Source organism: Vitis riparia, chromosome 7 (assembly GCF_004353265.1).
Source record: "Vitis riparia cultivar Riparia Gloire de Montpellier isolate 1030 chromosome 7, EGFV_Vit.rip_1.0, whole genome shotgun sequence".
Classification (NCBI taxonomy): Eukaryota; Viridiplantae; Streptophyta; class Magnoliopsida; order Vitales; family Vitaceae; genus Vitis; species Vitis riparia.
The window spans coordinates 11,584,537-11,609,379 of NC_048437.1; the positions used below are offsets into that span (position 1 = coordinate 11,584,537).

At 34.7% G+C, this 24,843-nt stretch overlaps 2 protein-coding genes and 1 non-coding gene across 7 annotated transcripts; 2 read left to right on the plus strand and 1 right to left on the minus strand.

Moving 5' to 3' along the window:
• Positions 1-926: 926 nt before the first annotated feature.
• LOC117918785 (splicing factor YJU2-like) lies at positions 927-14,748 on the minus strand. Of its 4 annotated transcripts, XR_004651941.1 has the most exons (11): positions 14,670-14,748; positions 12,250-12,476; positions 10,965-11,114; positions 10,745-10,879; positions 10,034-10,099; positions 6,320-6,373; positions 6,091-6,198; positions 5,157-5,241; positions 2,282-2,501; positions 1,679-2,178; positions 927-1,475 (listed from the first exon to the last, which is right to left on the minus strand). XR_004651941.1 is itself a non-coding variant. In XM_034835678.1 (10 exons), coding segments are annotated over exons 2-10 (1,017 nt in total). In that variant the 5' UTR covers positions 12,448-12,476; positions 14,670-14,748; the 3' UTR covers positions 929-2,177. The 4 variants fall into 4 exon arrangements, 3 of the variants coding, with proteins under 3 accessions (XP_034691569.1, XP_034691570.1, XP_034691571.1); XM_034835678.1 differs by having other exon boundaries at positions 929-2,178; XM_034835679.1 differs by lacking the exon at positions 14,670-14,748 and adding an exon at positions 13,931-14,031 and having other exon boundaries at positions 929-2,178.
• A 106-nt stretch (positions 14,749-14,854) lies between these two features.
• On the plus strand, positions 14,855-14,927 carry TRNAK-UUU. The gene has a single exon. It is a non-coding gene; the product is annotated as a tRNA-Lys (tRNA).
• A 487-nt stretch (positions 14,928-15,414) lies between these two features.
• LOC117917378 (protein PEP-RELATED DEVELOPMENT ARRESTED 1, chloroplastic-like) lies at positions 15,415-22,968 on the plus strand. 2 transcript variants are annotated; one of them, XM_034833626.1, is made up of 9 exons: positions 15,415-15,801; positions 18,552-18,707; positions 19,059-19,127; positions 19,235-19,405; positions 20,943-21,086; positions 21,547-21,705; positions 21,826-21,891; positions 22,167-22,226; positions 22,351-22,968. In XM_034833626.1, exons 1-9 carry the CDS (start codon positions 15,520-15,522, stop codon positions 22,396-22,398), a joined length of 1,155 nt encoding a protein of 384 aa, XP_034689517.1. In that variant the 5' UTR covers positions 15,415-15,519; the 3' UTR covers positions 22,399-22,968. The 2 variants fall into 2 exon arrangements, with proteins under 2 accessions (XP_034689517.1, XP_034689518.1); XM_034833627.1 differs by having other exon boundaries at positions 15,716-15,801; positions 18,541-18,707.
• Positions 22,969-24,843: the final 1,875 nt, after the last annotated feature.

A 24,843-nucleotide genomic window follows, 5' to 3' on the forward strand; every position in this document is an offset into this window, starting at 1 on the left:
ACACTTTTGATTGAAAGTGTTCTACAAATTCAAACAAATTTTCTTTTTGGATTTTAAACTTGCTTGAATTGTATCCTTTCGTCTATATCGAAGATATACTTACAAAGTATTTCCAACTTCTTGATTGGCAATATTATCCTTAATTCAATTATTTAAATTTTAAACTCGTCCCATTAGAAAAGATAAAGTAAATACCCAAAAATACCTATCCATTGACTTCCCAAGTGGTAAAGGTTAGACAATTAAACTCAATTTAAGACATTTCAAGATCAAATGAAAATTTTAAGAGCGTTTGAATGAAACCATTAACCATGACTCTCACTTCCTATTGTAGTTTATCCACAATTTTTGAAAAACTAAAAAAGTTATATTTTTCTTAAATATAATATTTAATTAAATTTTTTTAAAATAAATTAAATTTATCTTTATTTTTAATAAAATATAATTTCAAAACATAAAATCCAATCATATCATCATTATAATCACTTCTACTTTTAAACAAAAAAGTTGAACACTACTCCCTTGGGATTTTAATATTAATCAAAACATGTAAGGAGAGCATTTTTATTTTCAAATGCTCACTCTTTTTAAGGAAGAAGTCACATGAATGTTATCAAGAGAGATGTTACTACGAAGTTTTTAAAAAAATTTCTCAATTATAACATGTATTGATGTTCATCTTCCTGTGTGCCATTAATTAAACAAAGGTTTTGATCTTAAATAAGACTTCAAATTTTCATAAAAATTTTAGATTTAATATATTAGACAAAGCCTTAGAAGAATGATTTCACTAAGACCTTTTTACATCCCACTACTTTGGTAAATTGCTTAGCCCTGTTCATCTTCGAAATAAGAGCTCGATCAGTGAGCTATTGCGCCCAGGTTGAGTACAGCCAACAGAATGACAAGATGATAAGAGACCACAGTAAACAGAAACAATAAGAGCTAAGTAAACTGAACTGCCTGCCATGCATCGACCATCCACACCAGAGTAAACGAGTTTTCGGGGAAAACCTACTAGCAAAAGTGGACCTCCTAGGGATAAGAGACAGGGCTAAAGATGAAGCCAAAGAACCTATTCAACTGCTAGAACTATGGTCTTAGAACCAGAAATAAAGCAAATGCAGACGACTGAAAGGGGAAAAGCAGCAGAGAGGAAGCAGAAACTTGGCGAGTATGGGAGAAAGATTGTGTTATGGGATGAATGGCATATGATCTCGAAGATAGTTTTGAAGATGCAAAGAGGAACCGTTGCAGGATTAGAATGTTCAGAACTCACTACAAAGATAACTTGGCCAAGAAGCTAATATGAATCCAACCCTGTGGGAGTGTCCCCCAAGGATCAGGTTAGACAGAGAAGCACTATATAATGTTGTTATACAAAACCATCCAATCAAGCAAATTCATTGCAGAAGACTGCAAGCTTCATCCTCCACTGAAAAGCTGATGAGCTAGCCCAGCTTACTGGCAGTCACCTGCAAATCATCAAAAAGGAGGCCTCTTAGCTTTGTTCAGGCAGAAGGAAATAATCCATTTTCTGTATATTTCAGCCACTTCTAGTTGGATCTCTCACTGTGCCTTCAGGTGAAACTCACGACATCATAGACCACCTGATATGGAGGATGGGGCATTGGACTGACAAATAACTGGAAATGTTAGGAATGGAGGGGATATTCACCTCGTAAGAAACAGTGTTATTGCCACAAGCAGCAGCCAATTGCAATAATGTGATCACAGAGTTTCTTTAATGACACTACAATAACATGCTAAAATAAAAAGGAACCACAAGTTACCCCAACAATGCCAATTCAGTATCCAATATCAGTTACTTTATCCAAATAGAATTTCAAGAAGGCTCATCAAGAAATTGTTAAAAAGTACAGGCAGTGCAGAACCTTGGCATTCTTGTGTGTTAATGACAAAGATTCTGGATGGTGACGTCTAACATGTGAGACCAAGAGGAGCTTAAATTTCACCTGGCAGCAACTGGCATGTATGTCTAGATGATTGAGCTCAATCTCCAAATAGGTCCTTCTCTTGGGGAATAAATGCTCTCTCACAACTGACACAGCAGTGTGTAGTTTTCGGTTAATTCATATTAACAACAACCACACCCAACAACCCCACTTACAGCAAAGAATTAACAGGTCCAACCCATCCTCATTTGAGGATGTGATCCTGTCAAATATCCCAACAAAAAATTAAATTCCAATTAGATTTTCAATAAATACAAAGGGAGAAAATGAAGAAAATTCAATATGCAAACGTTTAAAATACTCACTAATTGTCTTCATCACTTTCATAATATTGGCATAATGATTGCAGTCCAGTGCTTGTACCATCATTTTTAGGCTCTTTCTCTTCCTCTTGTTTTCTTTCTTCTAGTTTTGCCAGATTGTCACCCTTGGAAGCCACAACTGGTCTCTTGACAACAGAGACTTTCACTGATGATGACTTGAAAATGAATTTAGCATCATTTTGACCTGAACTGCCTGAATTTTCTGTTAACAATAAGACAAATAACACAGTTTTGTAAATGCCTTTATAGACTACATAGGATGCTCAGACTTCCATGATCTCAAAGAAATAGCATATTCCAAAAATAGCAATGCCTAGACAAATGATTTAAGATTCAGTTTGCCTTTTAAGAAGCATCTTACTTGCTTTTCTGAGCAAGAGTAAAGAGCTCTTTGCATCCAAAAGCAAGACAAGTTATTCCAAAATGCTAACCAACAATGTTGAAGTGTTAGTTAACACATTATGGCACAGGTGGAACATGTGCTAAGTCACTCTCTCTCTCATAGTCCATTCTTTTAACAAAATGTATCATTTCTATCAAAATGAAAAAATACCATGCGGTCGTAGTATCCTTTGTACCAAAGCATGAGTTCTTTTTAACAGAACTCCATCAAAGCAGAACCTAGGTTAGAGGGGTATTGAGCAAAAATATTGAATAAAAGGAGTGATTATTAAGTCTGTCTATTCAACCCTAATTTCATATAACAAACCCAAGCACCTACCAAACTAATCCATGGACAAGGATGAAAATATCGGTTTTCACGGATACATCAGTAGTTGGATTTTATGGATATATCGAGAAATATCAATGAAAATTTTGACAAAAAAACATTGGTGAGCAAAAATTGATCAAAACTCATGGAATGTTAGGGAAAACTCCAAAGAATGATAGAAAAGACAATAATACATATATTGAAGTTGTGTTAAGGAAGAAATTTATATATGTATAATAAATTTGTAATATTAGGCATAATATACTGAATTTGAGATCACATTAGTAATAAAATGATAATGTATTTAGTTTGGATATATTTAAGGATATAAAATAAATATTTATATATATAAAAGTATTTTTTTATTTAAAAATGTTAATAATTTTATTTATAAATTTATATTTGTCCTGTATTTAATTACTATACAAAAGACATAATAAGATAATTTAAATGAACTCATTTATAATTCATTTTAATTGTACACACACACACGCACACACACATATTCATGTGCATTTTTATTATAACAACATTGTCGGTCTACTATTAGGGGCCTTACATTCCACACACAAGACCCAAGTTCAAAACTTGGTAGTGTACGTTTTTGGTGTGTGTGTGTTTTGGTCGAAAATACGAAATATATTAGAAAAGGAACAAGTACAAGAGAAGGATGAGAGGTCCCCCCCTCTTAATACAAAAAACAACACAAAAGACTTGAACACCTCCACTATACAAGGAGGACCATACATATAGATAACAACAAATCTCCTCAAGATTCAAACTCTCCCATAGTTATCTACCTCTTTTGAGTTACAAATCAAATATCAAGAATGTTGAATAACATTCAGTGGAACACTATTAAAGGCAACTAAGCAAGGGGCCCACAAGGATGAATAAAAGTGAATTAGATCCCACTCGAGAAGGTGTGTGTTTTGTATTTAGGCTTATTGGTGATTATCGTCGAAATATCGACAGACCAAACACGTCACACATGCACACACCAAACATGACATTAACATGACACCCCACACCAAACACAACATTTTTAAAAATAAAAGGATGCGGACTACTAGGTTTGAACCCAAGCCTTAGAGGATGAAAATAGTGACCCTTTGCCACTAGAACAATGTTGCCCTTATTTGTCATTAGGCATATATTTTATATATAGTGAGTTTATGCCTATATAAAAAATGAAATATTAAAATCAAAATTTTGAAAAAAAAAAATTATAATTATCTTATCTTTAAAAGTTTAAATTCCATTTAACGAATTGTTGAAAATATAAAAATCATCATGATAATCTAGGAGTCTTTTTATATTTTTTTTTGTATATTAAGTAAATATACAAAAAATATAAACTTGTAAATAAAATTAAAAGTACTTTTTAACAAAAAAAATCATAAATACATCATCATTTCTTTTATATCTTTGAATACATCCAAACTAGATAGATCGATATAAACCATGTTTTCAAATTCTGTATATTATTGTTGAACATCACAAATTATGTCCTACATATATAATTTTTGATAAAATCATCCCAATATATCTATTATTGTTTGTTTCATTATTTCTTGAAAATTTTTCCAATATTTTTATGAGTTTTGATTAATTTCCATCCCACTATTATTTTTTGTCTTAACTTCCGTCTAATATTTCTATAAAAATCCAAACCCCAATATTTCGGCAATTTATGATTCCTTTAATCCTTGGTTACATGGACACCTCAATGCTAGAGGTTTATCTCTAGCAAACATCTAGGAAACAACACATTTTTATACTTTTTTTATTATGTAAGAAGAACATTACAACAAGATAGAACCTTAACTAAACAAATCCTAAACAAGACTCTGAAGGCCGAAACTTATGGTAGATAAATAAGAGGGTAGCAAGCAAGCATGTGCAAGCTTTGTGTTCTACTAACTTCCAATGCTTAAAAGTTTACGCGTTATGGGATAGAACTTAAGGAAGGACACACAAACCAAAACTACTATAAAATATACAATATCCCTCGTTTAAAGATAGCACATATCAAAAAAATGTCTTCATGGCTTCATTAAGACATTACAGAAAAAAACTAAATCAGTTTAACCCTGAAAATAGTAAATAAATAAATAAAAGATCATACAAACACACATCACAAACCTTTTTTGTTTGGCCTGTCAAAAGTACTGGCTTTTGTCAAGGAATCTGTTGGCTTACTAGGAAGTTCTTCGGCAACCTTCCTCCTCTGTATTGCAAAGAAAGTTAAAATATTATTGCATGCATAAGTCCATTAATTCAACATTGAATTTCAAGCATAAAAACAGAGATACTGATAATTGCTAATGTTCTTTTCTCAAACATAGAATCCTTCCACTTGACATACATTATGAAGATAAAAGAATGAGGCTAAATGTTAAAGGAGAACATGGTTTGGCTCATAGCAGGAGAGGTGGGACCAAAGAGGAAAATGCCGGAAAACACTCAATATTCTGGAGCATTAAGATAGAAAATGTCTGAGAATATGAACCTAGGACTGTATAATAAGTGTATGGGTAGTCAGATTCCATATGAGGATTGACTATTGTCCTTGTTGTCTTGAATTGAAAAAACAAGGCTCCATTGGATTGCAAAAAGAACAGGAAAGAAAAGGATATCCTAAAAATTGCTTGGGAATGGAATTGATTTTTAAGTAATTTTCCTTTGTTTTTTCCCTATTCTTTCCAGAATTCAAGCTGAGGCTGAGTACAAGAGTAATGGCTGTTCTATGTTTTCTAAAATCTTCAGACTTAAGATTGATGGACCCACAGTCTACACTTTTCCTTTTCTTAACAGTAAAAAAGAATCCTATTCCACAGCAATGACTCTTTTGAGAGAGTATTATATGAACTCTTTAGAAACGCATGCAATATTCTCATATCCAACCTGATGCAATCACTAAGTATGGATGATTTGGCTTAATTTGAAACACACATGAAAATGTTAAACACTGCAGACAATATTCAAAGTGGATATATCTGGGAAACAACCAACATAAAAATTATTAAGCACTTTTTTTAATCAGAATTAATTGTCACACCACTTGCATACTGCATACCTTAAAATTATCACTAGATGTTTCACCATTGCTAGTTGGATTTACATCATCATTATCATCATCATCAAAATCTTCATCATGGATCCTTCGAACAAAATTTTCAGACCCCTGCATCATAAGTTCAAGACAAAGCAAACCATATTAGAAACAAACTTCCAAATCAAAGAGAAGGTGAGGCTGTGGAAAGCAAACTAGCAAAAGTTCAAGAATCACATGCACATCTACTAACATGAAATACTATTGATTTAATGAGTGCCTCATCCTCTTCTTCCAACTTCTTCTCCTGTCAGCACACAAATTTGTCATAATGTTAGAATTTAATAATACAACTTAGTGATTGGGGAAAAATATACCCCAAAAATAAAAAATAAAAATAAAAAGTTTAGCATTATGCAAACATATGTGTGGGTCTTGTGTTTGTGTGATGAAAGAGGATCTTGACATAGGCCATAGTATTGAGGTTCTGGAAATACAGAGATATCAACTAAATATATATCAATAAATAAGAAGTGTGGAAATTAGCAGCAAAGTGGGAATTTTTTAGATAAAACTTAAGGACACAAACAAACACATACACACAAAAATATCTGTTATACACACACACACACACACACATCAAAAACTCATACATATTAGATGTATTGACTATTTTGTAGTAGATGTATCAATCAATACTTAAGATCACCAAACCATATGTGCATAAACCCCAGGCTCAGCAAGTGTCATGCTGAAGGAATTCTGAAATAAATAATAATTTCATTTTCTCAAAAGTTCACTTTCATGAGATTGTTCATCTCAATCCAATTTCTCACAAGAAAATTGTCGTGTCTAAACACGAAAACATTTTGAAATGTATCCCAGGAAAAGAAAAGAAGTTTTGCAGTCCATGCAGCACATTGGAGCATAAACATACTATATATTTTGTCCAAATTCCTGGATTTTCATGCCATAGTCTTCAAGAGGTTTAACATACAAAAATGAATAGAAGGGCTTCCAATTGTTGTTTTACTGTTCTTTTCTTTCTTTCTTTTTCCTCAATCATTGTTAAGGTATGAAAAAAAAAACTAAACGAAAATAAAAAGAGAGCTACTCTCGACCAAGGACCAACTGTTTGTCCTAGTTAAGTCCAAAAAACTAGACTTAATCTTACTCTAAATGCCCAGAGAATCAATATTTGCAGACAAACACAACGAGACCAGCCAACATGAGATGATAACATATACATGTGAAAGTACAGCCCATATGCTTCGAACAAACCCTCACTATTAGATACGTCATGTGCTTGGATCATGAAAAAGAATGTGTGCATGAACAATCATTTCTTGTTGAATATCATTAACACATTGGAGAATAAAAATCCACCATGACAATCTACTTTCAACGCATAATGGAGGGATCCCACCAGGGAAAAAATGGATATATAACTTGTTCACAGAATATATCTAAAATCATGGATGTTTCAAGTAGCAGTTAATTGAGATGAACTAAACATGAAGAGAAATGGTCAAACAAAGGGGCAGTAGAAAACAAAATAAAACAAAGCTAAATACCATGGCTCCCTTACAAACATGAAAAATGACAATCATGTTACTGAACATAATTAGTTACAAACAAAGAAGAAAATATCAGTTTTTACAGATATATCAATTTGTGGGAGGTTCCAGGTTCAAGTCCCAATGGGGACAAAAAATTTACCTATAAAAAAAAATAAAAAAATAAATAAAAAATCAGTAGTTGAATTCTATGGATATATTGAGAAATATTGACAAAAAATATTGGTAGAATGAAAATTGATCAAAATTTGTAGAAATGTAAGGGAAATTTCAAAATATTATAAAAGAAATAATAATACATATATTAAAGTTGTTTGTTGAACAAAATCTGTATATATAATATAATTTTTGACATTGGATAATTCTTTTTCTAGGACTTGAAAATACATTTAAAATAATTAATTTGAATATAGTTAAGAATATGAAAGAAACAATATATATAATCGTTTTTTGTTTAAAAAGATTTATAATTTATTTATAAGTATATGTTTTTCTTGTATTTAATCATTACATAAAATATATAAATAAAGACTAATTAAAATATGATGGTTGTTATATTTTTTAAATTACTTAATTTGAATTTGAAAATAAAATAATAAAATTAATTTATTGATTAAAATAAAAAATTTAACAAAAAATGTTTAAATAAGATATTTATATATATATATATATATATATATATATATATATAAGTGTTGCATATCTTAGTGAAAGTAAGCTAGCCCACTTTTTTTTTTTTGATAGGCAAAAGCACAAAGATATATTACAGAAAGGAGCTTGAAAGGCAACCCAGAGCATACAGGAGTATACAAGAGACACCTAAAACAAGCATAAAAAACACAAGCACTCACCGGCCCTCAACAAGAACCCAACCAATCCACAAAGTTAAACAAAGATAAAGGGCCTACAACTATAGAAGAATTAGCCCAGGATAAGAGATTACAAACAAAAGAGTTTTTCAATCTTTGAGTCGACAAAGCCTCGTTATCGAAGACTATCCTATTTCTTTCCTCCCAAATTGTCCAAAATAAACAGAGAGGAGCTGCCCGCCAAACCTTTCTATGATTCTTGTCCTTAAAAAAGACATACCAACTTAAAAGAGTGTCTCTCACCGAAAACGGCAACACCCAATTGACCCCAAAAAGAGAAAACAAAAGATCCCACAAAATCTTCGTCTTAGAACAATGAACAAGGATATGATTTATCGTTTCCTCTTCAACGCAACAAAAGCAACATCTATTGGCTAGAATCCAGCCCCTCCTCTTAAGCTGATCTTGAGTAAGGACCTTCTCCCATGAAGCTTCCCAAGCAAAAAAACTCACCTTTGAAGGAACATACGAACTCCAAATAATATTACCCGGAAACGAGACTGCACAGCTATGATCAAGAGACTTGTAAAGAGATTTAACAGTGAAAATCTCATTGCAAGGGCCTTAATTTTTACAATGAAGATCTGGGTTCAAGCCCTCCCAGCCCCTGACTTCATTGACCACCGAAAATTTCACTGATAAATCGGAAAACATCAGTAAAAATCCCAAAAAAAATGAGAAACATCGGTAAAAATCCCGAAAATTCAGGAAGAAATGGTGAATGTTGGTGGATATTTCTCCATGATATATCATGTCGGTCCTAACCGACGCAGGAAATTTTGGCAAAATCTCCCCGATATTTCAGGAAATTTTCGTCCTTGGTTACGGCATCTTGTATGATGAGGATGATAACATAGTACTGTAGTTGTAATTCAAACATCTCTAAACAGAAAGATTGCAAGTTCTCCAGATGACTTGTTATAATGCTGCTGGTCCAACAGCTTAAAAAAATCCAATGAAAATCAGACTGCAGGTGTCAGCAAAATTACAGCCTTGAATGGGCCAGGTTGTTTAGCCTTCCTGATTTAAGGTTAGATCAGAAGTGATCCATCCTGAATCTGAACTTAGAGGCTCAACCCAGAGCTAAAAATCTCATCTAATTTTTTTCAAAATAAATAAATGAATCACTACATTTCAAGTGTAACTATCAAGAATGGTTCAGGTCAGTACTACAACTCATTTATGGGTAGAACTTCTGAGAATAATATTTGGCCTATGTAGAAACAAGGTAATTTATTTCATGCATTTACCAAGTCCAGGTTATATTTTCTGTCTAACTATGAACAACCAATACATTGGTATATCATTGTTATGGTAAGTGACACAAATCTTACAAGAGGAATGAGAGAATTACAAAGGAAAGGAGTGGATTAATCCTTGAGGCCATAACAGAATTTGTGAAATGCAAATCTGAGAAAGTCCAGCTATGGCACCCATCAGGATTTGGTGTCCACAGTTTCCCAAATACTATTTGCATTCCAGGGTATAAATGAACTAAAATAAATAGCATAACCATCATACCTTTTGCTCAGCTGTGTTCTGCAAGGCCTCCAGCATTTCATCAACAGTCACAGTTGCATGTCTTGACTGAAAAGCACAAACAAAACATGTTTTAACATTGATAATGCATATAATTGATGTACATTTCAAAGGGTAATGAATGAATAATGAAAGATTAAAAGAACTTCCAGGCATAAAAAATAGGCACTTAGTATCTATGAAAACCGTTAAACTACTAATTTTCCTAAAAGCTCAAGCTTTTAGGATTTGAGCCTATAATGTCTATCATGCACTCCAACACCCTCTCTCATGTACAACTCCATATCCATACATGAAGAGACACATAGGCACCCACAAGCCCATAGATAAACAAAGCTCAAACAGCCTCTTTTGGGCTTAATAAAGCGGGAAATAAACATGCGGTGAGGTTTGAACACATGACCTCCCGCCAAAAAAGACTTTGATACCGTGTTAGACAACCAATTGTCTACAGATAGCACCAATCAGGCAATAAAAAAGGGAAAACAATAACAAAGAAACATATCTGGAATAAAATTTTAATCACATCACAATTTTAGCCTTTTATCCTTGGAAACAAGTATCCAGAAGTGTCCCTGACAGAAATATCAGAACCAACCTAGTCATAATGTGTTTTGAGCCTTAAAAGGTCACTATGTTTGTGAACATGTCTTGTGATCTTGTTACAGAATACAAAATTAAGCAAGCACAGACCCTCATGGACTTCATTTCATCCAATGCAGCAAGGATGTCCATCTCTCTTTTTGAATCCAACGTTCTGTTCTCCAAAGATTTCATGACATCACCCATTTCTTCAGCATCCCTTTTCTGTTTCTGACTCTCTGCTTCCTGATGAAAGGAACAATATATTTATTGATGAAGTCCTAAAAATGTTGAAAATAATATTAAATAATACCTAAACTTGAATTTTCACCTCATCCTCTGCTCGCCATGGTTCAAAATTTCGTGTTGCACCGGACTCAACAACATAGTCTGAATTCTGTGGGTCTGTCTTCATTGTAAGCTCAGCAGAGCATCGGGTGCATTTGAAGTAGAACCTGAATATTTGGATTCCCAAATATGTCTGCAAATGATTAAACATTAAAGACTCAGTTCAGTGAACATCAAATATTCTTTTTTGATAGGAAAAAAGATTCAAGTTCCATCAAGAAAAATCAATAAATATGCATTATAGTGATAACAGAACCAAGCAAAGTGAAAAAAAATATTAAGCACATGATCAAAATCTAACATTCTATTCATAAATACCCACTTTTGCATTGATATAATAACATGTAAATATTGGAAGCTTCAAGCTTCTACTTCAAGTTGGAAAATTGAAACAGTAAAGGGTAACATTTTATGCCCATGCAAAAATGAAATTATAGTACTTAATTTTGACATGGATATATATTTTTTGTACCTTTCAAATGAAGAAAAAAAAACCCACAACATTTTCACGCTCCATCTAGTCCAAGTAGTACTATATTTTCCTAACTGATTCTTCTCTAGATAAGCTCCCAAGCATGATCAAATCCATAAATACTTCTAATCTCTTTTAAAATATAAAAGATAAGAAAAAACCAAAAAAAAAATTACATAGGGAATGCTACTCCAGCTATGGGAGAACCAATTTGAAGTACTTACTTGGAAAAGGTATCATGTTTGACAGAAGACCCAAGGAATTTTTTTATTTTTAAATATTATTTTTCATCCTTTGAAAAATTGCCAGCACTAAGAATTGAAAACAACTAAAAATTGACATTACTTTCTAAAAGCATCGCCAAGGAATTTTCTTTTTTTTTATAAAAAGAAGTCCAAACACAATATATTCTCCAATTTTATTTCACTTGTACCTATAGAATAGCAAACTAAACAACGGATTTTAAAATTCCTTCCTTTATTCCCCCTTCCTAGTACCTCTAGTCCTAATACATTTAGAGATCCAAATGAAGCATAAAGGAAAATAAAGAATAAGTTTGAAGTCAATAACCATCTCCAATTTTATTCTCATATTCATTACATTTCATTTTCCTTCCTATTTTTTTTTTTAAGACAAACCAAATAACATAATTAGAAATTCCTTCCTTTCCCCCTTTCTCTACAACATTTCCAACAAGAAAATGGAGTATAAAAACAACAATATATTCCTAGATAAATAGAAATAGAAATATGAAAAGAAAACAAAGAGAGAAATTAAGGAGAGCAAAGAAAGTGACCTCGCCAATAACGTCTTCTTTGCGAGAATTGAACTTGGTGCCTTTATAGATGTAGTTACCACAAGTGTTGCAGCGAATACTCATGGGAAGCATCATTCGCACCTTGATTTGTTGGTTCTTTGGTCTTCTTATTCTTGGTAGCTTTGACGGATCAAAATCCGGAGGGTAGTACTTGTTCAATACCTTCCGCTCTCCCATCTTCTTCCCTTTTCTTCTTTTTCTTCAATCTTCAATGTGAGAAACAAAAAACACAATGAATCAATATTCCAATCTTATTATTTGCCTCATAAATTATAAGAAATATCACTAAAATATACCTAAACCCAAAATATTGACAATCATATAAGACAAATATAGATGTAACCAATGCATAATCGAAAACAAACTATAATTAAATCAATAATTTCATTCAATAAGTCATTGAAAAACTTAGTTGAAGTTGCAACTCAAAAAAACTTTTCTTCCTCAAGTTCAACTTTTTGATTAATAAATGGAAAACAGTTCTCAATCTTCAGGACTAAAATCAATCTAGGTATTAGGAGTGAACTGCATAGAACCCAAATACAAATTGACAAAACCTTACTCCATAAAGGTGAGAACTAGCATAATAACTCATCTATAACTCCAAGAGAAACACAACTCTCGCATCCCATATCACCAACATCCCACCTACTGCACTCCGAGCATCAAGAACAACCTCACATAAAAAACAATCCATATCTATGCTTCAAACCATTTCCTTGGACATCAACTCCATTTTAGTTTCTTAGGTATATATTATTTCAACTATGCTTGATGATTCCCCTTTTACAGAGTATGATCTCAACAAGACAAATAATATCAGCTTGCTAGCTTTTCCAGAAAGGTTTGATCAATTTCCTTTTCCTCATCTTACTAATACCTCTCACATTCCAAGACAACATTCTGACCCGCATCTCTCAACCTAAAACACACTCTCTCGCCAATACTTCCTTCATCCACCGGATCCTGACAGTTTGCTCAATCATCATTTACTGATGAAGACTTTTTTTGGGTTATGCAAAGGAAGACCATCCCCTCCTCTTTCTAGAACTATTAAAAGTGTTCTGTTTCCATCCAACTTCCATACCCATAAAAATTTCATCATCTGCTTTTCAGAACTCTTGCTGGATATCCCTGCATATTTACTGAACTTTTCTACCTTCTTCTTCAGTACCCATTCTGAAGCCTCAAGCCAATCCACTCTACCCATCCCAGAACTCATTTAATCAAAGCTATTTAAATTTTATTTATCACATTCACCTCTTCCCCGTTACCCAGACTCAACCCCAATTCCAAGACTCTTCCATCTCAACCCAGCCCAGCATACCCCTAACCATCTCTAATACCCCTGAGTTTGCAAATGACCTTTAGGATATTAACAAAAGCCTTGTTTTGCAGCTTCAACTTGAGTTAAAAAAACATATCTACCATGACAAATCATAAATTCAAGAATGACTTCACATCTAACTATTTGTACGAAAAAAAATTCAAAAATCAAACGTAAGATTCAGAAACATCCATAGTTGTGAAAGGCGCGCCTAGGCTCGGGGCGACCCGACGCCACCCTCCGGCGCCTCGCCTGAAGGCAGGCGACGCCCTTCAGGAAGGCGCCGCTTAGGCGCGCAAGGCGCTCGCCTCCGACAAGGCGTGAGGCGCTCACCTGAGTCGCCTCCGACGGTCCGACCAGGTACGCACCCCTCTTTCTCCTTCTCCTTCTCCTTCTCCTTCTCCTTCTTCTTCTTCTTCTTCTTCTTCTTCTTCTTCTTTCTTCTTCCTCCCGTCGGGTTGCAGAACTCTACACCCTCAGCCTTGATTTTTTTTTTTTTTTTAATTTGTGGGACCAAACGGCGTCGTTTTGGCCTGTTTTTATTTTTAAAAGAAACAGGGTCAAAAACGACGTCGTTTTGGACCCTTCCTTTTAAATTAAAAAGGGCCAAAACGACGCCGTTTTGACCTCTTCTCCATTCCGGCCCTTTTCTGGTCTTTCTCAACCCGAGACCACTCCCAATCGTGCCCTAGCCTCAGCCGTGCTGGAGAAGTGAAGAAGAAGAAGAATCACTAAAGCCCGCGCCTTAGATGCGCCTTGCGCTTCAGGCTCGCGCCTTGGTGCGCCTTGAGCCTTTTAAAACTATGGAAACATCTTAATCTACAGTAGAGTAGAGTTTCATCACGATATACGAAAAACACAATTTTTTTCTTTTTTTCTTTTTTTTTTGGATTTTTTCTAAAAGCTATCCAAATCGAAGAAAATCCGAATAAAAAATCAGTACTAGCTACTAAAAGACATTAACCCTAATTCCCAAAAATTCAATACAAACCCTAATTTGTTCCAAAAATCTTTAAATAAAATAAAATAATTGTAAGCCTAATGCATGAAAAAGGAAGTTGAACATGATTACCTGAAATCGAACCGCAAAGAGGCTAGGGATCACTGCTTCGCCTTTCCTCGCAATGCTTATATCGCTCTTGCTCGCTCCCTCCCAGCAACAGAATAAAATATTGATTTAATTTTTTTATTTTTAGATTATTAATAAACTGGATTAAATTATAGATTATTACCGTTTACTGCGAAACTTCATATCAAGCCGTCTTAGCTCAGCCGGTAGAGCGCATGGCTTTTAACCATGTGGTCGTGGGTTCGATTCCCACAGACGGCGCTGTTTCTCTTTTTCCTTTAATTTTAATACGACATCGTTTTATTGTTTTCCTATAACCCTCCTAAGCACGACGTATTTTTTATTTTTCTCACTCTGCAATCCGTTACCCCTCCTTAATACGACGTCGTTCTGTTTTACCGTTCTCATCTGGTCACGGCTATTTCATTTTAATCCGACGTTGTTTTATAGTTTTCCCGTTACCCTTCTTAATACGACGTCGTTTTTATTTTCTCACTGCAATCTACTACCCCTCTTTAATACGACGTCGTTTTCTTTTACCGTTCTTTCTTGGTCATATACCACTCTTTCCTATACGGTGTTGTTTCGAATTCCATTTCTTTCTTTCTATAGCGCTTTGATTGTACGACGTCGTTTCGAGTATTCTTCCTCTCACGATGCCACGCCTTACCCCTGTAACAAAAAGATCGTATCTTTTTCCTATACGACGTCGTCTTCAATTTCCTTTCGGAAAATCTTCACCGCACCTTCCCCAGTACGACGCCGTTTCAACCTCCCTTCTCAAATATTCCTCCTGCTATTTCCTTGTGCTTCTATCATTTTCCTCAGAGCCAACAGCCCTCCCGAAACAGTCATGTTCTCCATGATTCCTACCACCACTTTGCCTATAATTCCCTTCCCAAATTCTCTGTTTTCTTCCACAAGGCCACTTCTCTACTGCCACTGGCACCAACCCATGTGCAAGAAAACTCAGAAGCATAGCTTCATCCCCATGTGTGGCAACTATCAAGTTGGTGGAACTTCACAATCGACCCAACAAGAACAGCGTGGTGATGATGAAAACACTTCCCACTATGAAGCTCTCCTCAAAGGAGGTGAACAAGTCACCTCTGTTCTCCAAGAAATGGTCAACCTTGTATGTCCTCTCTTCTTTTCTCTTCCTTTCTGTTGCTTATTACCACTACGTTAACTGTAATGTAAGTCGTTTTGCATAACCTTAAGTCTCTGTTTGGCCCATTTTACTTTTCTCACTGGGTTTTCAATTTTTTACTTGTAAATCTTCTATGTACTGTACTGTTTCTATGCATGCTTCTATGGTCCTGTTTGGACCCATTTTTCCTCATTCTTTTCTAGAAAGCAACTTGTTTGTTTTCGAATATGGTGGTGGTTGTGAGAAGAGCCCTTGTCTGCTGAAAGAAGTTATTTAGCTTTGAAACTAATAAGAATGCAGTGTTTGCTTTCTGAAAAAAAATTGGTGCAAGATGTTTCTATATGGGTCTAAAGTGATAATCAATAAGGACCCTTTACTACTATTTCAACGGACCAATCATAAATTCATAATACAAATTCTTTTCTAGGAACTATTAGTAGGCATGGCATGCCTTTTAACTGTTTGTGAAATTGCCCAATTGAACAGTTCATATTGTGTTGGTAAATTAACATTCTGATTTGGAGCTTTATTACTGATTTTATGTTAGTATATGTTCACTTAGCTAATCTTGAAGTTTCCAAAAGTAAATAGGGAAACCACTGGTAAAACCGAGTGTCTGATAGCGGAAAAGTTCAGTTTTTTATTTGGTGTTGAAAACCACCTATTACCATGTTGGAGATTTTTGCTAAATTTTGTTCTCACGTCTTGATCTTTATGCATATGAAGATGATTAGCTTCTTCTTCTTGGTTTTCTAGTGGTTTGGCATCAATCTTAGCATTGCTAACAAGTGATTTGGTGCTTGTTTTGGTGAAAAAGTTACCCTTCTTGAATATCCTTCTAGTTTTGATACTTTTCCAAGATGGACATGTGTCGTGTCTTGGAAAAGTGTGCCCATAACAGAAAATATTCTCTTTCATTTTGTATTCCATCACGACCTCCCATGTTCTCGCGAATTCAGATGGTTCGTATTCATGACTCGTTTGTTTTCTTGAGCACATGGGTGTGTGTGCTCGAAGCCTATGTCCATTACACTGCCAGGATAAGACATCTAGGAATTTGTTGCATTGGGGTTTCAAAGAGAGCGTAATCGGATCAAAAGTTTCTTCTCTTAAATGTGTGGATATAATTCTCTATGTCTCTTCTTACCCCTTTTCCATATCAGTGAAAGGTTCAGTTAGTTGTTTCTTAAATTCTTCAGAATATCCTGTGTGATTCAACAAGGGGAGTCTCTTTGTGCACCTCTTACTTGTATTCTATGTGAAGATGGTAGTAGGGTTGTGGGATGTGGTCTAATATTGGGTTTTAGGTTGAGCCTCTGGGAGATTGCCAACTAACAACTTGCAGGGATAAGTTTAAAGCAGGGCTAGGGTTTTAGAATGAAGATTACGGTTAAGGAAGGGTCAGCTATGAGAAAAGAGTGTTTATAGAAACGTAGCAAATATAACTGGGGAATGAGACAGAGAGAGGAAACTAAGCTCACATGGGCTCACCGGAGTTTTACCTAGAAGACAAATCAATTGAATGTCACAATTGCAAGAATGCTAAACTGCAGAGGATTGTTATTCATTGACTTTCTCTTGAAATGCCTCCTTAACTCTGGATTAAGCTTTACTTTATCATAAAAAATTGTCTTCGAATGCAAAATGCTGGCATGTTTTGCTGCCAAAAGTTTGGAGATCATCAACACAGCAAGCGAAGAGATCATCAGCACATCAAATGAAGTGTCATGTTTAGTTTTAGCATAATCAGAACCCCATATTCTTGTGACCCCTGTAGTTAAAACATAGCCCAGATGGTTATTTTACTTTTACTCAAGCTGCCACTTTGCAGTAGTGCAATTTCTCAAATATAACTTCTATATTTGTTTATCTAGTTCAAATCTTGCATTTTTTTCCAGGGTTTTGACTAATAGGCCTAAGTTATGACATAGTTAGTCTTTAAGTCGATCCCACATTATTCTTATATGTGCTGCTCATTTTCCTTTCTTTTTTCTCATATAGGAATTGGACAAATATTATCAGAAGAAAGGAAATAAGAGCAAAGAAGAATTGAAAATCCTTCAAAGAAAAGGAAAGATTAAGGAATGCAAACCTTCATTCCTAAATACCCAAAGATGAAGGCCCAAGTAAAACCATGCCACACTAGAAATATGCCTTCTTTCCAGAAATGGAGAACCAATCACCCCTTCATGTGTACTTTTGTGAATTAGGCTAGGGTGTATATAGAGAATCACACTTTGTCTATGATTGATTTTGTAGATTGGTCGGTTGTCAAGTAAGGAAAGGCCTTTTTTTTGTCTGCTTACCGCCTAGCTTTTTTTTTTTTTTGGGCATTGTTTGTATGCTTCATGTGTACTGCTTTCGCCACTTTTAGGTGTTTCTAATGCATGCGCTTTTATTACCCATCAAAAAAAAAATTGAAGTGCCTGCAAACTCTTTGGTCAAAGATACCCAAAGAAAGAAGTGGATTCTGTCCTTCAACTCTCCAATTGTTTGTCCATTTTAAAATAGTTTTAGTGCCCTCTCAATCCAAATTAATTCATAGAGTGGCTAGCAAGCTCAATGCCAAATACTGAGCTCTTTCCAAGTTCATTCTTTTTTGTTTCATTTTTTCGAGAGGAATCTTCACAAGATCATTCAAGAACCTGTTGCTTCTTTTGTTATAAGTTGTTTATACATCGACATGCAATTTGTGTACAAGCCAGTAATCCTTTGATATGTAAGTTTGGGTACAGTTGGAAGATATGAACATGGATGAAGCATCCGAGGAAGTGGCAGTTGAGTTGGCCGCACAAGGAGTCATTGGGAAGAGAGTTGATCAAATGGAGTCGGGGTTTATGATGGCACTAGATTACATGATACAACTTGCTGAAAAGGACCAGGATGATAAGGTATTTATTTCAAGTTTTCATTTTTATTTTGATGCTTGCATAATTACTCTTTGTTAATTCCCATTTGCTTTATATTCCTTTCATTTTTGTTATCAAAACTTTTTACTCCATTTGTGGTGGAAAGAAGGGGAAAAAAACAACAAAAAAGGGAGAAAATGGTTCCAGGTTTCATCATAATTCATTTTTGAAACATTTTAAAAGCATCTAGTGTGACATGTGCTGAAGCCATTTGCTCAATTATCAGGCGTATTTGTCCTCTCTCTTAAGCTTATTGTTACAGGATTTAATTCTTTTGATTGGAAGTTATTGTCGGTTTCAGCAGTGAATGATGTATCATTTTTTTCTTTTCAGCGCAAGTCACTTCTGGAGGTGATCAAGGAGACTGTATTATCTCATCTTACTAAAAAATGTCCCCCACATGTGAGGATGTTTCCTTGGAGTTAAATTCCCTATACTTGTTCTCTTCAAAGATTAGCTGACCATTACCATTTAATAAACACGAAGTTCTTCTGTTCCTCTTTTTCTAGGTTCAAGTGATTGGCCTACTCTGTAGAACACCCCAGAAAGAAAGCAGACATGAATTGCTACGCCGAGTGGCTGCAGGTGGTGGTGTATTTCAAAGTGAAAATGGCACCAAAGTTCAACTTCCAGGGGCAAATCTAAATGATATAGCGAACCAAGCTGATGATTTACTAGAGGTAATTACTGTAAAAACATTGGATTCCTCGTTTTTTTATTTCCTTGAACATAGATGAAGTATCTGGAGTTATACAATATCCTTTAAAGAACATGTAGCTCATCTTGTTTAGATGTCCATTTCAGGGTAGATAAAATGTTCAATTTTTTTATTTCTGGACTTAAGTTCCTGTTTTTTAAAATTACTTTCCATGTAAATTTGTGGTCTAAAAAGGGTGAAGGGTGAAACCATGTCTTTTGATAGATGTCTTCTGCATATATGAATATCTTCCTACAAGCAACAGGTGCATGTAGGCTATTTTTAATATTATAGTGTTATTTACAGAGTTCACTTCATTAGTTTATGAATAATTTGCAGGTATTGTTGAACACATGTTTTTTGATTCTGATACCCAATAGGAGCATAGATCTTCGTATCATTTTTTTTTTCTTATTTCAGTTTATTGGTGCTGTTTTTAACTTGTTGAATAGGTTGCATACCTTTTTTTTTCTCTTTGCCCCTTTTTCCTTCTTTCAAGAGTGCAGTGGGGTTTATCTGGTTATAAAATAGGATACTCATAGATTTTTTGTTAGATGGTTTAAAGCAATCCTTTCTGGTTGAGAAAAATCAGTCATTTGACCTTGCTGGATTTTGTGGATGTTTTGGGGTTAATCCAACAGGTTTTATGTTTTTTCATCCTTTTCTTTGACATTGTTGTTGTGTCCCCTCTTTGTGTTAGGTGTACTTATAATAAATTTATTTGCTTATTCAAAAATTCTTTTCCTTTTTGAACGTATATGAAGTAATGTGTCTGTCTTCATGCACACATGTGACTGTCATCAAATCAACAAGGCCTTAAATCCAACTGCTTGGGCACCATCCGCTCTATTTAAAGCCATATCCTCCTTACAAAAGGATTCATTTCTCATCCTTGTATTGCCACTCACCATTCTAACATCATTCGGACATGCTCACTTCTGATCCTCTCATCATTTGACTTGTTTTATAACTGACCATCATGCTCTTCTTAATGCATGGTTGATCTTATAACTGTCTTGTATAATGATAGGGTATTGTATGATAATTTGATATTCCAAATGCACTTCCCCATCATGTCCATCTTGCTCTAATTCGAAAATATTTAGAAACTGAAACCTGCCTTAGATACTTTCAGAAAATTACAGGAAAATAAATATCTAAGCCCTCTTAGATTAGGTAATCCAGAAGCTATGGTCTTCCATCTTTAGTGATCCTTATGGATGCTGACATCATCAACCCCAATTCTGTTTTATCTTCTGATATATTTTTCAGCATTTTTAGCTCTGATGCTATATTATTTTGAGTTATGTAGGGGTAGAAGAAGAAAGGATAGAAATGGAAGGAGAAAGAGAATGAGTGTGATCTGTTCTTCCCTCCTGTTTATCATTTATTTTAGATGGAGCTTATAATAATAGAACTACAAAGTGCCCCTTTTGGTGAAATATACAGATATCCCCCAAACTCAGCAATTTTTATGTATTTTTAATCATCCTATATACTACATCAATTTTTTTTTGCAGACAATGGAAACTCGCCCAGTTGTTCCTGATCGAAAGCTACTTGCAAGACTGGTTTTGATCAGAGAGGAAGCCCGGAATATGATGGGAGGTGGAATACTAGATGAAAGGAATGACCGTGGTTTGAATACCCTCCCCGAATCAGAGGTTTGTATTCTTAATTTAGGGTATCTTGAATCTAATTATAGGACGGCCAGATGATTCTCATTGGCCTAACTTTGTTTTTAGTGAAATATATTAATGAAAAGACTTACCAGCAACCATTTGAAGAAATTTAGGACTAATTGTTTTTTTCTTTTAAGAATTAACTTTTGTTCTTGTTTCTGTTATTGATTATGAGTTAATTTCACTGAACCCCCCTAAGATTTGGGCTAAATACACCTAGCCATCGTAATTTGATATTTCGTCAAATACCTCCTCTACACTTCTCGTGTGTTATTTTCACTCACCTTCCCTTCAACACAAAATAAGGGAGGTATTTAACAAAATTTCAAATCAATGGTGCCTAAGTATATCTAGCTCAAACCTCAAGGGAGGTGAGTGAAATTTACCCTATTGATTATGGTGGTCGTGGTGGTGGCCTAAACACCAAGTCTTGTCACTGCAGGTGAACTTCTTGACCAAGCTGGTTGCCTTGAAACCTGGGGAAACTGTTCAGGAAATGATTAAAAACGTAATGCAAGGAAAAGATGAAGGTGCAGACAACAGCGAAGGTGACAAAGGAGATTCTAGTAGTGGAAAGTTTTCTGGTGGGATTGCAGGCAGAGTGAGTTTTACTACACTTGATATATAGATCCTTTCATGGGTGGGAAAGAGGATTTTGGTCGGTTTGATCAATAAATTAATTAAAGCATTCTGGAATATTGATTTTTCTCATGATTTGCAGTCAAGTGTAACAGGACGAAAACCTCTTCCTGTGCGCCCTGGCATGTTTCTTGAGACTGTCTCCAAGGTACACTCATTTCCATTTGCTATTAATTCAAAGAGTGGTTACTGAATGGTTTCAAGTCCAGTTGACTTGAGGTTGTGCCAAGAATGGATTGGTATATTGCAGAAAATTGAAACATAATTCACATTTTTGAGCTTATACAGATAATCGTTTTGCACGGTATCAAGCACATGGGGGCCAGAGTCCTGGTCATCACCCAGTTCTTCATGTCGCATGGCATGCGACCAGCAATGACGAATGGATCAATATTAATACAACTTTTCCTTTGTATTTTTCAGGTGTTAGGTGGTATATATGGTGGAAATATCTCTGGCATCACAGCGCAACACCTCGAATGGGTAAGCTCCCATTTTGCTTGTAGCTCATTTGCACAATTCACATTGCATGTTGTTGGATATTTCCAAATTACCATAATGAAATTCTGTGTATCATTCCTAATCAAATTCCCTTATCTTGCATCAGGTTCATCAGAAGACACTTCAAATTCTTCAGGAAATAGCATTTTCATAGCTGGCACCATATGACCATTATGTTGTAAACTCAGTTTTGCGTGTCACCTTGACTGTTAAAATGCATAGAACATTGAGAGATCAAGACAGTACTTTTTATGTGAAAATACTGTTTATAATTCCACACTAAGGGAGTTCTCACATCAAACCTACTGGGCCACTATCTCACCAATTGGGAAACTGCAACCATCACCAAATCCTCCCTTAATCTTCCACGGTTCCACCCAGGTTGGTCTGCTCATATTTGTCATATTGTATATACATACATTCTGCAAGTTTGATTACTTCCTTGTAGGAGCTTACCGGGTTGTAAAGCAAGCCGCCAATGGCGGTTTTGTGGACTATACAGCATTCTTTGGATTTGGGACTTAGCTCAAATTCTGGTAAATGGTGAAAGCAATCCCTTTTTCTTTTTATCGTCTTCTCTCTGTTCCCTATCTACTTGTATTTTGTGGAGGAGAATGGGTTGGCACATCACTGTAGAGGAGAATTTGACTAGTCTAGAGGGTGAAACAACAATGAGACATGAAAGAAATGAGAGAAATGAAAGAAGGGTTGGCTTGTTTTTTTCTTTTTGTTATCTGAAAAGAGGAGGCCCAGCTCCAACATATCACCTTGTCAACCACTATGTGAAGCTAAAGCCATGATGATATTCCCTTCTCTTTTGCTCTTGCCTATTGCCTTTAAACTTTTAGCCTTTTCTCCACACTGGATAAAGGCTATAGATTTGAATCTGCATATATCCGCTAGTTCTCTTCTAGTCTTTTTTTTTTTTTTTTCTTTTCCTTCTTACTTCTCTTTCCTTGTATCCTTTTTGGTCTCCATTTTGATGATAGAAAGTCCTACTGAAAAGATGAAATAAGTATGGAAATGACTTGAAACCAAAATGAGAAAATCATTTTTCTTAATATTTTTTTCTTTTCTTAGTACTTTCCGGGGAATCAAATGTAGCCAATAAGAATTTAAATTATTCTCTTCTACATGAAATCATTATTCACCCTCGTTCTCGTACCATTTTCATTGCTATTATGGTTAAATGCAAATATTAAAAAGTAATTCCAAACAAGTAGAAAAACTCTTTGACTCGTTCAAATTTACTTAACATAAGAATCAAATAAACATAAGCACGAATGATGATTTAATGTTGGGAAAACTTTGAAATCAAAGGCAGTGATGGAGGATTGAAGATCCAATTAAGAGGCATGTGGGGAAAGGGAGAAGAGAGATGATTCATTGGGATTGTGAAGAGGGCCAAGCTAATGATATCAATGTTGGAAGATATAGATGCAAACGCAGCAAAGAATGCCTACATATTCCTCAATTATTAGGCCCAAGTCGCCCCCCCATGCCCTTCCCCTTTTGTGTAAAGCATTTATACAACTCCCACCGACTTGGATTTGGTTCCCACCCTCCCTTCTTTATTATATGTCCAACTCCACATCTTGCCCACGTGACATTTTTCCTTCTTTTTTTTTTTTTTCAATTTTCTAACATACATCATTTTTATTTTACTTTTGTTTTTTAACTAAAAGTAATTTGGGAGTAATTCTGTGTATTGAAACTTTTTTTTTTTAGGGTATAAGCCCAATAAAGAAGCAAAATCAGGGTCGGTTGGTGGGCTTGTGTATGCCACTGTAGCCCTGAACTAGACAATATCAAGTGGAAAGTTGGGTCATGACAAAATGGTATCAAAGTCTAATCTCTGACCGAAAGTGTGCCAACGACTAATCTTTACCCAGAAGTGTGCCAACAAGGATGTTGGGCTCCAAGGACCAAGGGAGACGAACTATAGTGTTCCACATCACCTAAGTGAACGAGGAAGAGTTATAAATGGTGGGTTTTCACAACACGTTATTGAGATATTTTCTTGAGGATGTAGGCCCAATAAAAAAAGCAAAACTGATGATAGTTGTTGAACCATGTGTGTCCATTACAACCTTGAACTCAACAATATTGGATGGCGAGTGGAACCATGACACTAACTTGCATTAGAAATATTTTTAAGAGAATTATCTTATGTCAAGACATACTTTCTATTTTTTGTTTTTAAAACCATAATTTTATATAAAAGTATAACATCTTGCATAAAGCAATATAGATTTATTTTATCTATTTAAAAATTATTTTTCATATTTTAAAAATTGAGGTAGTATAATTTTTTTGATACCTTAAGTTTATAAAATCATTAATTTTTTAATGTAAGCTTTTGAAAATTTCCTATATCTTATACAAAAGTTATTATTATTTTCTAATTTTAAGATTAAAAACAAAATACGAAGTATATCCAAACAGTCACTTACATTTCCTAGTTTATATTTTTAAAAATTATAAGAAATATAGGCTTCTCTTGAATCCTTAAAAACTACCTTTAAATTTTTTTAATATATCGATTTTTTTAAATAGTTTTTAAAAGTCATTATCTTTATATAGTAAGTCCATAAGAGTT

Coding starts and splice junctions, on each gene's coding strand:
- LOC117917378 (XM_034833626.1), top strand. CDS start 15,520: ATGTTCTCCATGATTCCTACCACCACTTTGCCTATAATTCCCTTCCCA. Junction 21,706..21,825: donor CTGGTGGGATTGCAGGCAGA/GTGAGTTTTACT, acceptor CATGATTTGCAG/TCAAGTGTAACAGGACGAAA. Junction 22,227..22,350: donor CAGCGCAACACCTCGAATGG/GTAAGCTCCCAT, acceptor ATCTTGCATCAG/GTTCATCAGAAGACACTTCA.
- LOC117918785 (XM_034835678.1), bottom strand. CDS start 12,447: ATGGGAGAGCGGAAGGTATTGAACAAGTACTACCCTCCGGATTTTGAT. Junction 11,115..12,249: donor AAGAAGACGTTATTGGCGAG/GTCACTTTCTTT, acceptor AATCATTTGCAG/ACATATTTGGGAATCCAAAT. Junction 2,502..5,156: donor TGACAGGCCAAACAAAAAAG/GTTTGTGATGTG, acceptor TATTGTTAACAG/AAAATTCAGGCAGTTCAGGT.